This window comes from Euprymna scolopes, chromosome 9 (genome assembly GCF_053919585.1).
Source record: "Euprymna scolopes isolate OS-2025 chromosome 9, ASM5391958v1, whole genome shotgun sequence".
Lineage (NCBI taxonomy): Eukaryota > Metazoa > Mollusca > Cephalopoda > Sepiida > Sepiolidae > Euprymna > Euprymna scolopes.
This window is the reverse complement of record NC_136490.1, coordinates 166345029-166357079: the sequence shown is the minus strand read 5'-3', so window position 1 is coordinate 166357079 and position 12051 is coordinate 166345029. Positions and strand designations below refer to the sequence as shown.

At 38.4% G+C, this 12051-nt stretch overlaps 1 protein-coding gene across 1 annotated transcript in view; it reads right to left on the bottom strand.

The window, feature by feature from the left end:
* LOC145284968 (uncharacterized) overlaps window positions 1-12051 on the bottom strand; it is a 421732-nt gene that overhangs the window by 48386 nt on the left and 361295 nt on the right. The window contains exon 30 of the mRNA XM_080134072.1: window positions 1818-1932. Within this exon, the coding sequence (XP_079990198.1) occupies window positions 1818-1932 (115 nt within the window). The remainder of the gene's footprint in view (window positions 1-1817; window positions 1933-12051) is intronic.

Here is a 12051-nt window from a genome sequence, read left to right as displayed (position 1 = left end):
TGGGCCCTTGCCCACTTCAAAAGGACACACACACACATCCTTACTATAGTCGATAGATTCAGCAGATGGCCGACAGAAATACCAGTGAAAGACATATCAGCCGCAACAATAGCCAGAGCGATTTTACAAGATTGGACAGCAATTTTCGGAGTGCCTTCCGTAATCACAACAGACAGGGGATCACAGTTCCAATCAACACTTTTCACTGAATTAAACCATTTGTTGGGAACAAGGCACATTAAGACTACTGCCTATCATCCTTGCACAAACGGTATGGTGGAACGATTGCATAGACAATTAAAAGCATCTTTGGCTATGAACGAAAACAAATTGGACTGGTCAGACTATTTGCCACTCATTTTCTTAGCAATTCGTAACACTGTGAAATGAAGATTTGCAAAGCACACCTGCAGAATTAGTTTTCGGATCAACACTGATTTTACCAGGACAATTCTGCGAAAATAATACAGACATTTCCCCAACGACAACTTTTGTGACGGACTTAAAACACAAAATGTCAAAATTAAAATTTACTCCGACGAAAAAGCCAGACACAAACATTTTCGTCCCAAGCGATATTTACACATGTAAATACGTTTTTATCAGGAACGATGCAGTAAAAAAACCACTATGTCCAAACTATTCCGGACCTTATTTAGTTCTTGACAGAAGTAAAAAGTATTTTACTATTTTAAAAAAAGAAAAAAAAGACACTATAGAAATAGACAGACTTAAACCTGCATTCATAGACGAACAATTACATGTTTCTCCTACTCCAATACAAGAATATACAAACACAGAAACGGACAAAGAAATTACAAAAAACAACACACCACAAACAACAACAAAAACTGGTCGAAAAGTTCATTGGCCAAAATATTTCAAACAATATATAACTTATTAAAAAAAATGCATAAAAAACAAAAACGAAATACGTTTCTCTTGTATATATTTTTTTCTTCCCAGGAGGGGGAGTCTTGTTCGAACATGTTTTCCCGTACATATACACACCCACACGTACGCGCACACACACGCACGCATATACACAGCCTCATACGTACACACAACACGCTAACGTACACACATATACGCACACATACGCGCACAAGTACACACACATGCGAAACGTCACTTCCTTTAAAGTGGAAGACAGACATGCGCAGTCAGAACACTGACCCCAGTATAAAAGTAAACAAAACCTGTCTACTTCATCTTTTTGCGTCTGGACCAGCGTTCGACATGCTTAGTCGATGAACTGACCCCATGATCTAACGTCACTTTCCCTGCTACTGTAATGTGGGGCAAGCGCAAACACACTTAATACGCTTTCCCTCTCCATGAACTGGATTGACTTACTCTCTCTATCTCCTCTTCGCTTTTGCCCATCGACATGTGCGCGACTTTCTACTGAGTTTAACCTTTTCTTTCTACAGCTTGCTTGCCACTTCGCATTTCTCTATTCCTTCCACGCACATAGTCGTCAACGGCTGAATGAACACGTGTACACGAAGACCATCATTTCTCAACAGAAAATAAACGACATGTTTATTTTATTCCAGCATTTGAGTTCTGTGTTTTATTCATTCAGTTCGTTTCATTATTTTTTCTTGTAGCAAGTTAGGGTATTTTATATCCTGGTTCGCAACAACTTCAACAAATCAAAAATGAAATAGTTATAATCATTCATATAAACTTTTACATTTGCGTTATATATACATATATTTATGCATATACACACACGCACACAAACATACGCATATAATATATATATATGTATAAATATATAAATATAAATACATTGTAGTAAATGGCTGTACCTGTTTATGCAGCGATAATACCCGACCTGTGCATCTTCACAAAAACATCTCCAACTGCATTCATCATCCCAGGTTTCTCCTTGGCTGTAAGCTTTTCCTTTGTAATAGCAACTTCCTACAATGAAAAATAGATAAAACGTATTGATGTATAAATATATAGTGGAATATTACATTATATTTAGTAACTATTCCAGATTAATGGTGGTATAAGATATATATATATATATATATATATATATATATATATATATATATATGTGTGTGTGTGTGTGTGTGTGTGTGTGTGTGTGTGTGTGTGTGTGTGTGTGTGACATTGTGTTTTCCTATAAATACAAATATATCGAATCTATGGAAGATTCTTTTTTAATCTTACACATTTAAACTCGTTACTTATCGATTTTACGGTAATATAGAGTGCTGGATATATTTTGAATATATCAGTTGACAGGGTTGTGGATGATAAAATAATACAAATACAAATAATACTTAACTTTTAAGGATTAGATCAGCTAAAATAATGAAGCTTTTGTGCATTTCCGATTTAATTCACCAGAAGATTGTACATTATTCATGTGCAATACATAGCACAAACTTAATGTAATAGATAATCACATGCAATATAAACAGTATTTATAATATATTTGATCTACCCGGCGTTAACCAATATTAAACATAATGTTTAATTCCTTTGAAAAAATATTGTAAAATACAGAAAGAAACTGAGACATGTTCATGCGTGTATTATGTTTTTTCTAAAGAGTCCACTTCCTGTAAGTAAAAAAGTTCTGGAGCTGAGATTTTTTTTACACGGTGGTCACCACTTATCAAGGCCCGGAAGCCACTCAGGGATAAGGGTTATTGCAAGTACATTATGTTAGTGTGAATATTTGATGAAGTGTTTACTTAAGGGGGCGGTTCATTAGGAATTTGTTAACGTTGGACTCGAAGACATCCAAGCTGTAGTTAGGTGGAAAGCAGGCAGACGGAACAGAGTTCCACAGCCGCGCAGTTCTAAGAAAGGAGCTTTGTTCATGGAATCCACGTTTTGATTTAGGCACAGATATAGAGTGGGGGAAATTTTTCACAGTGGATTCAGCTAGACGGGTGTTTTTCGTGAAAGATTGGCTAGGTGGGACCAGAGATTGGAGTTCAGATGAGCACCTGCCATGGAAATAACGATAAAAGAAGGATAGGCTCGCAACGTCTCTTCTGTGGGAGAGAGGTTGCAGGATAGAGAAAAGGGCATCCCCCACTAAGCCACGAAGTCTATTTTGTACTCTGTCAAGCAGCTCCTGCCCAGATATGGCAGCAGTATTCCATCTAGATTGACACTAAAACCTTAAGACAATGAGTCAAGTACGATAACCATTATACCAGCTTGGCACGAGCATTAAAAATTGTTTTCCAAACTCCATGAAACAGTTGACAAACAGAAAAAAATCCGATGACCCCAAGGTACCAATGTTTCTATTTTGACCCCTTATCAGCGTTTTTTTTCCGGATGAAAATCGATTAAAAAGTGTTTCACATTTCTGAATATCCTATATAACAAATCTCAGGACTGTGGATCTAAAATTCACTGAGTTTTCGGTCTATGTAATGTATTAAATTACAGTCGCATATCAACAATTATGTTTTCTTCTATACAAGATAGGAAAAAGGCAAATTTGCACAATTTTCTTATTTCAATTCTAGCTAGTCCTAAAACCCGATAAAACAGCTCGGGATAGCAACGAAGTGTTTGGGCCAGGAATCATTACTAAACGCACAGAACAATGGTTTAAACAAAATTTCGTAGCGGCGACGAGAGTCTTGAAGATAATGAGCGTTATGGTTAGCCATCGGATGTTGACAACGATCAGTTAAAAACCTTAGTCGGAGGCAATCAGCGTACAACTGGTTGATAACTTGCTTTTGAATTATACGTAACGTATGCGACGATTTCCAACAACTTGACAGAGATTGGAAAGACAAAACATGAGAAAGTGCTGCCTCACAAAATGAACGACAACCAAGAGAAACGCCCCGTTTTTAATAGTCATTTAAGTAACACATTTATTTAATTAGGTTTTCAGACTCTTTTGTACAAACATTAAAAATTGTCGCAGTCTCTTGAAAATTGTCGATATAAATCTTATGAAATGACTGATCAATTTTATGATTTAATATTTAAATGAACAGCTACAGAAAGGATTGGAATACACCCTCCTAAAGCCTGATTCTCTCAGCTTGTGAATGTCAAAAATGCAATCTGGACGTGAAGACTCTTTAGAAGAACGATATGCAATAAAATCCTAAGAAAAAGTAGGAAATTATGCCACTGAAACGTATGGAATGCTTCAAACTGCTTTGGTTCCGTCTTGCGTGAATCAGCATCAGTTTTTGAGTGGCATAAAAAAAGGAAGGCATAAATCATAAAACTGATCAGTCACTTCATAAGATTTATATCAATAATATACTGCATTTTCAAGAGACTCCGACAATTTTAAATGTCTGTACAAAAAAGTCTGAAAGCTTCTTTCTTAGAACTGCACGCCTGTGGAACTCTGTTCCGTCTGTGTGCTTCCCACCTGACTACAACTTAGATGTCTTTAAGTCCAACGTTTACAAATTCATAATGAATCGCCCTCTTAAGTAAACACTTCATTAAATTTCCAAACTAACGTACTGTACTTGCAATAACCCTTATCCCTGAGTTGCTTGCGGGCCTTGATAAGCTGTGACCACCGTGTAAAAAAGGGGGAGTTTGTGGAGGATGATGAGTGGTGTGGGAGAAATAAGGAAGTCAAAACATCAAAGTTGATTGGCCAAATACAGAATTTCATCGAATTAAACACCAGGTTGAATCTCAAAATTTATTAAAAAATTTTAAGTCAGTCTCGATTATTTCACACATGCTCTCTCTCTGTTGACAAAACAGATTTATCAAATGATTGGACTTGCTCGGGGATATATTTTGATCGTTTCTATACACACTCCATTTTTTGTACTTAAATGTTTATAATTGTATATGTATATTATTTTACATATGTTTTTTATTTTTGTGATAATTAACGCCTTATGAATGGTTTGGTGAGCGTTCTCCGTAGCGTTTTTCCGTTTATCTTTTTAAAGTGCTATATAAGTTTTGTATTGTTAAGAACAAGAAGTTAATAAAAACATGTTAAAAACACTTTGAAAAAGAGTTAAAAACATATTTAATTTTAAAAAGGAAGCTCAAAATAAGTGGATAGTCCTTATTCCGCGGAGTTTCATTTTATATATATATATATATATATATATATATATATATATATATATATATATGTGTGTCTGTGTGTGTATTTGTGTGTGTGTGTGTGTGTATAAACATGTTAACAATACAAAACTTATATAGCGCTTTAAAAATAGTACATATATATATATATTATAACATGTTAACAACACAAGACTTATATAGCGCTTTAAAAATAATACATATATATATACATATATATATATATATATATATATATATATATATATATATATATATATATATATAAACTTTTAAAACGTAAATGCAAATTAGAGGACTAATTTAGATTGATGTTTAATAAAAAAAAATTTTAGAATTTCACTAAACTCTGAGATACCTAGATCTTTTACGAAGGAATTTCACTATCTTTTAACTCTTAGCATTAAATTAAAAGTAGATATAGCTCACATTATTATTCCTTACGCTAGCGTTAATAATTACTGATGTGTCAGTGTAGGCTAATGCTTGTATAAAAAGAGATTACAATAGAAATTAAAGTTGAAAAACAAGCGGAATTTTCTCAACCAAATTCTACCAGGAAACCTGGTATTTTATTTCTTAAAGTGTAATTCGTCTGACTGTTTTCAGAAGTGCTGCAATGGAATGATATACAGATGTAGATTTGAAAATAAATAACTAGAAATAAATAGATGATTATACAATTAGATGGATAGTGTGAAAGGTGGAATGAAAAACAGTAAATCTCTCAACCATTTAATAAATACCGCAGATAGTAATTGTCTGTATGTTTGAGATGAGTTGTTTTCATTGATTGAGATTGTCGGACTGACTTCCTCATCTTGGTTGTTATTGTCACAACGTTTCGGCCGTTTTGCCCTCCGGCCTTCGTCAGGTGAACGGTTTGTTAGGAGTCTCGAACCCAACCCTTTATTATTATTACGGGGGTACCGTGTTCGGACTCCAGCTAGGCTTTGGGACATAGTTGCTGATTCTCTGTTTTTTCAATGTTACTTTTTCACTGCCTTCGTTCAGGATTGAACTCAGCACCTTTGGGTAACTGTAAACTTTGATACAACGTCTAGGACCGCTCGGCCATATGTCACTAGGACAATTCTTAGTTGGTTTTTGTTAATGTTAAACCTATGTTGTTATTCAAGGTTGGGTTCGAGACTCCTAACAAACCGTTCACCTGACGAAGGCCGGAGGGCAAAACGGCCGAAACGTTGTGACAATAACAACCAAGATGAGGAAGTCAGTCCGACAATCTCAATCAATGAATACCGCAGATGTTTGACAGTTTCCAATTTTAGTTTTAATTCTTTCTGTCGGCAAGGCTATGTCGAAATAAGTTATAAGACATTTATATGGTCCATCCATAAAAAAACAAGATTGTGTTGTTGCTTTCAATTATAGCAAAGATACTCTAAGATTTCTGAGATATTTGATAATAAAAATCCATTCGTTATATTAGGTGATACAATTTAGACGATAATTCTACATGGGAACAAAAGACCAGACAAAAAAAAACAACATTTTTTTATAAACGATATTTACTGAAGAATTCGCATTATTCATTCTCAAATGAATAGAATAACGACTGAATTAAATATTTCTTTCTTCGATGTAGCAAAACATGAACTGACAAAATGGCTGTTCGATGTCGGTACTCAGGGATAAGAGTTATTGCAAGTACATTACATTAGTGTGGAGATTTGATGAAGTGTTTACTTAAGGGGGCGGTTCATTAGGAATATGTTAACGTTGGACTTGAACAAATCCAAGTTGTAGTCCGGTGGGAAGCAGGCAGACGGAACAGAGTTCCACAGGCGTGCAATTCTAAGAAAGAAGCCTTGTTCATGGAATCCACGCTTTGATTTAGGCACAGATATAGAGTGGGGGAAATTTTTCACAGTGGATTCAGCTAGACGGGTATTTTTCGTGAAAGATTGGCTAGGGGGGACTAGAGATTGAAGTTCAGACGAGCACCTTCCATGGAAATAACGATAAAACAAGGATAAGCTCGCAACGTCTCTTCTGTGCGAGAGAGGTTGCAGGGTAGAGAAAAGGGCATCCCCCACTAAGCCACGAAGTCTATTTTGTACTCTGTCAAGGCAGGATAGGCTGTTTTTAGCAGCTCCTGCCCAGATATGGCAACAGTATTCCATCCTTGGACGTACTTGGCTTTTATATAGATAGAGAATTGCATCAGTAGTGAGATATCTTCTGGAGCGGTAGAAGGATCCCACCATCTTTCCAGCGACCTTGGCAACAGACTTGATGTACGTGTTCCATTTCAGATCAGGAGTAAAGGTCAAACCCAGAAGAAGCCACATCTTCCCCCACTGAACCACGCGCTAGAGATCAGGGGAGAGAGAATCAGAGAGAATTTTGTAATTTACAGCCTTTGATGTGTTGCTTTAGATGGTCGTGTCATCAGCATAGATGTCAACGAATGATTTAAGTATGTGTTTAGGGAGGTCATTGATGTAGATCAGGAAGAGAGTTGGGCCCAGGATTGACCCCTGAGGGACTCTAGCATTTATATTGCAGGCCTCCGATTTTTGTCCATCTACCACTACTCTTATGAGCCTATTGGAGAGAAATGATTTATTGATTTAGAAAACATTTCCAGTAATACCGTAGCTGGAAATCTTGTGAAGTAGACCCTTATGCCATACCTTGTCGAAGGCCTTTGATATGTCAAGAGCAATTGCCCTAGAAAGGAAGCCTTTGTCAAGAGATTCACTAATCCTGTGGGATCTAACCGTCAGCGCATCTGCGGTAGATCTTGCAGAGCGGACACCATATCGTGTGTCACTAAGAAGGTTATTCCTGCTGAGGTGGTTGACTATTTCTCTATTTAATATGGATTCCAGCAACTTACTCATAACACACAGGAGACTTATTGGTCTGTACTGAGAGGGAGATGACTTATCACCTGAATTCTTAAATACAGCGCAAAATGATGAGGTCTTCCAGGGAGTCGGAAAGCACTTCTCCTTAAGGCAGCGCTTAAATAGTTTCGTAAGTATGGGATCAAGTTCTGGTTGAAGCTTTTTTAACACTATAATTGGGATGCCATCAGGGCCAGTTGCTTTACTGGAATCTAGGTTCTTGATTAGTTTGGCGACCTCATGCACGGATATTTGTATGTTACCTAGCTTGTTCCGTGTTATAGGAGGAAATATGGGGAGTTGATGGCCTACGTCGCATAGGGTAGAATTAGCTGCAACGTTCTTTGCAAATAGTTTGGCCTTGTCTGACGCTGACGAGATGACCTCTGGTCCATTGATAATGGTTGGGATAGAGCGCACACTTCTGTTCAGGATCCTATTTGTTATTTGCCAAAACTGGTGGGAACCAAGCCGCTGATCAGCTACCTTGGATTTTACAGACTGGGCATATAGCTCTCTTGCATTTTTTATTACTCTTTTACAGTGGTTGCTGGAAGTCCTGAAAGCAGCTTTAGTCTCAGTGCATCTATTACGTTGGTAGCTATGGAAAAAGTGATTTCTGTGCGCAATAGCAGCAGTACATTCTGGGGAGAACCATAGCTTGCTGTTAGGTTTTTGTTGGAATTTTTTAGATGGTATGAATTTGTCTATGCCTAAAATTAACCATCAGGTCAGATCTGATACTATAGAGGACACTTCCTTTTTAAACATGGAGTGCAGAGGTAAATCAGATATGAATGTACGGAAGCTATCCCAGTCAGCCATAGAGTATCGGTATACAGTACGTTGGAGGGGTACGTCTGGGGACTTCTTACATTTCGTTTTTATATTAACTGATACGACGGAGTGGTCGGAGGATCCTAGAGGAGAATGAACGGAACATGAACATAGCTCAGGGGAAGTTGAGAGAAAAAGGTCTAGGAGGCATGCATATTGACCGGGTGTATCGGTCACACGGGTGGGCTCGCGAACAATCTGAGTGAGGTCATAAGCAATGGCAAAATCATGACAAAACCTCCCCTCATCGTGTGTCTTATTTGAATGGGTCAGCCATTCCACGTTATGGACGTTGAAGTCCCCACAGATGTGGATGTTAGCCGAGGGATGTGTAGACAGTATGTGGTCTATTTTCTCAGATATGCTCTCAAAGATAGTAACTCCGCTGTTGTGAGGCCGATAGAGGGCAAATATAAATGCAGTAGTGTTAGCAAGTGCAACCCTGAAGCACATATAGGGTAAATTAGGATCTTCTCTAGCGATATCCCTGCCACACGGGAAGCCATCCTTAATGTAGGCACATATTCCATGGCCATGGCGATCTTGGGGGTCAGATTTAGATGTTAAATTTGAGTATCCATTAATTATGAACTCATCGAGGGAAGTGGTCGGCCCTATTCCAGTTTCACTTCGAAATAATATGTCCGGTTTCGTCTCCTGTAATTGGGTTTCAACCTCTGGAAGGTTGGAACGTAGACCCCTGATTTTTGAGAAGGAGACCTGGTAGTAGGGGTCTACGTTGGAAGATGGGGTTCTAGGTTTAATCGAGTTTTTATTCTGGAGATATTTCATGTTGAGGTTTTGGGATTTATGGAATAGGTCGGCATACTTGGTTAGAGCAGTACAGAGAGGGAAAGTAAGAGAGAAAAAGACAGGAATTTTTTTTATGTAGCACACGAAAAGGCAAAGCCGTAACAATTACTCACTAGTGTGGCATCGAGAGGCCCCACCAGGGACGCTGCATGGTCCAGATTCACTCACCAAATGGCAATACAGCAGTCCCAGTACTTTGCGCCTGCTTATAGGACAGCCTCCTTAGTGGTTAATCCAAGGTTCAGGTCCCTGACTATCAGGTGGATAACGTCAGCCCAGACAAACGTTTACCTCCAGCACCCTTACTAGTGACATGGCCACAAGGACAGATAGAGACAGAAAAATTTCCGACATCTCAGACTACTGGTCACCAAGTACTACCGACCTTTAAGCAGCTTTTTCTTCACCCTTTGTCAGAAAATTACTCATTGAATGAGGACTGAGGGAAAAAAAAGGAGAAGCGAGAGTAACTGGAGCTGCCGATAAGACATCCACTGTATTATCTACTCTCCATTTAAAAAATAGGGGGAAGGGGGAATGAGTACAAGTGATGGATAATATTTTTTATTCAAGCTACTATGCTAGCGAATGCTGTTAATTATAAATTCTCTTGTCAAAATGTGTTTTCCTATGAAAATAGACTTACCCAATGGTCGGAAATGAGAACATTTCACGTATGCTTTCCCCCAGCAAATACCCCGATGAGTTTTTTTCTCCTGTTGCATGTGACAATATTAAATCATAATCTAAATATATAAAAGTGAAACGGCTCATCAAGAACTTGTTTACGTTTGACTTGAAGACAATCATATTGTAGTCAGCTGGAAAACAAGAAAATGGGAGACAATTCCACAGGCATGCAGTTCTAAGAAAGAAGCTTTGTTCATGGAATCTACGTTTAGGTTTAGCAACAGATAAAGAGTGGGGGCAATTATTGATAGTGTTTTCAGCTAGATGAGTGTTTTTTGTGAAAGTTTGGCGAGTGGAGGGGAATAGATTGTGAGAGGTGATGTTGGTAAACAAACGACTTCGTTGAGCAGTTTTTGGTCGGGTGAAAAAGGGGCCAATGAGAGAAGGGTAAAAAGTCGTAGAACTCCTTCCGACATAAAAGCCTAAGTCTGTTTGGACTTGTGGACCGGCGCCGAGCTTAGCTGTTACACCCAGGTTTAGCAAGCGGACACTTAATTGTACGAGAGCATCACTACACTTTTACGCACATTCAGGTACACGTTGGTGTTGACTTTCAAGCCGACTTCGAAGATGTGAGCTGGCATAGTGTGGCACTCACTTGAAACCACGCCCAAGTCCATAACCGTAGCCAGAAACTTTGTTTAGCTGCGCCTTCAAGTGTGGAACCGTCCCGATTCGCATTTCGAGGTGGCTGGCAATGGTCCTGTTGTCATAACTTGGATCGGTAAAGAGACTGAGTTGTACAGAGGTGCATCACCGATCTCGCTCGTTGAACATTGTTTCACTTTAAAACATAATACAAGGCTTCTATCCTTCTTGGGATTTGTACACAACTGGTCATCTAGTAATTGGACTCATAAATACAGCAACTGTCCAATTACAAATTCTATGAGTTTAGCAGATTTTTCCTATTATGTACATGGTAGTCACCACTTATAAAGACCCAGAAGCCACTCGGGGATAAGGGTTATTGCGTGTACAGTAATAAATAGGATATGATCGTAGTAATCGTTAGTAATTGAAATTTGGTAAAGTGTCTTACTTAAGGAGGCCGTTTATCAGGAATTTGCTTATGTTGGATTTGAAGACATCCAGGTTGTAGTCAGGTGGGAAACATGCAAATGGAAGAGAGTTCTACAGGCGTTCACTTCTAAGAAAGAATCATGGAATCTACGTTTTGATTTAGGCACAGATAAAGAATGGGGAAATTTATTGGTAGTGGTTTCAGCTAGACGGGTATTTTTCGTGAAAGATTGGCGAGGGGGAACCAGAGATTGGAGCTCAGATGAGCACTTGCCATGAAAATAACGATAAAATAAAGACAGGCTTGCAACGTCTCTTCTGTGCGAGAGAGGTTGCATGGAAGAGAAAAGGGCATCCCCCACTAGGCCACGAAGTTTATTTTGTACTCTGTCAAGGCAGAATAGAGTGTTTTTAGCAGCTCCTGCCCAGATATGGCAGCAGTATTTCATCCTTGGATATACTTGGCTTTTATATAGATAGAGAATTGCATCAGTAGTGAGATATCTTCTGGAGCAGTAGAAGGATCCTACCATTTTTCTAGCGACCTTGGCAACAAACTTGATGTACGTATTCCATTTTAGATCAGGAGTAACGGTCAATCCCAGCAGCTTATCAAAACATGCCCTCCTAGACGAGAGCCATCCATTTCAATTGATGCCAGGTGGGGATCAGAGCGTCGATTATGTAATAAAAGCTTGATTTTAGATGCAATAAAAGTAACTAGCCACCTCTTCCCCTA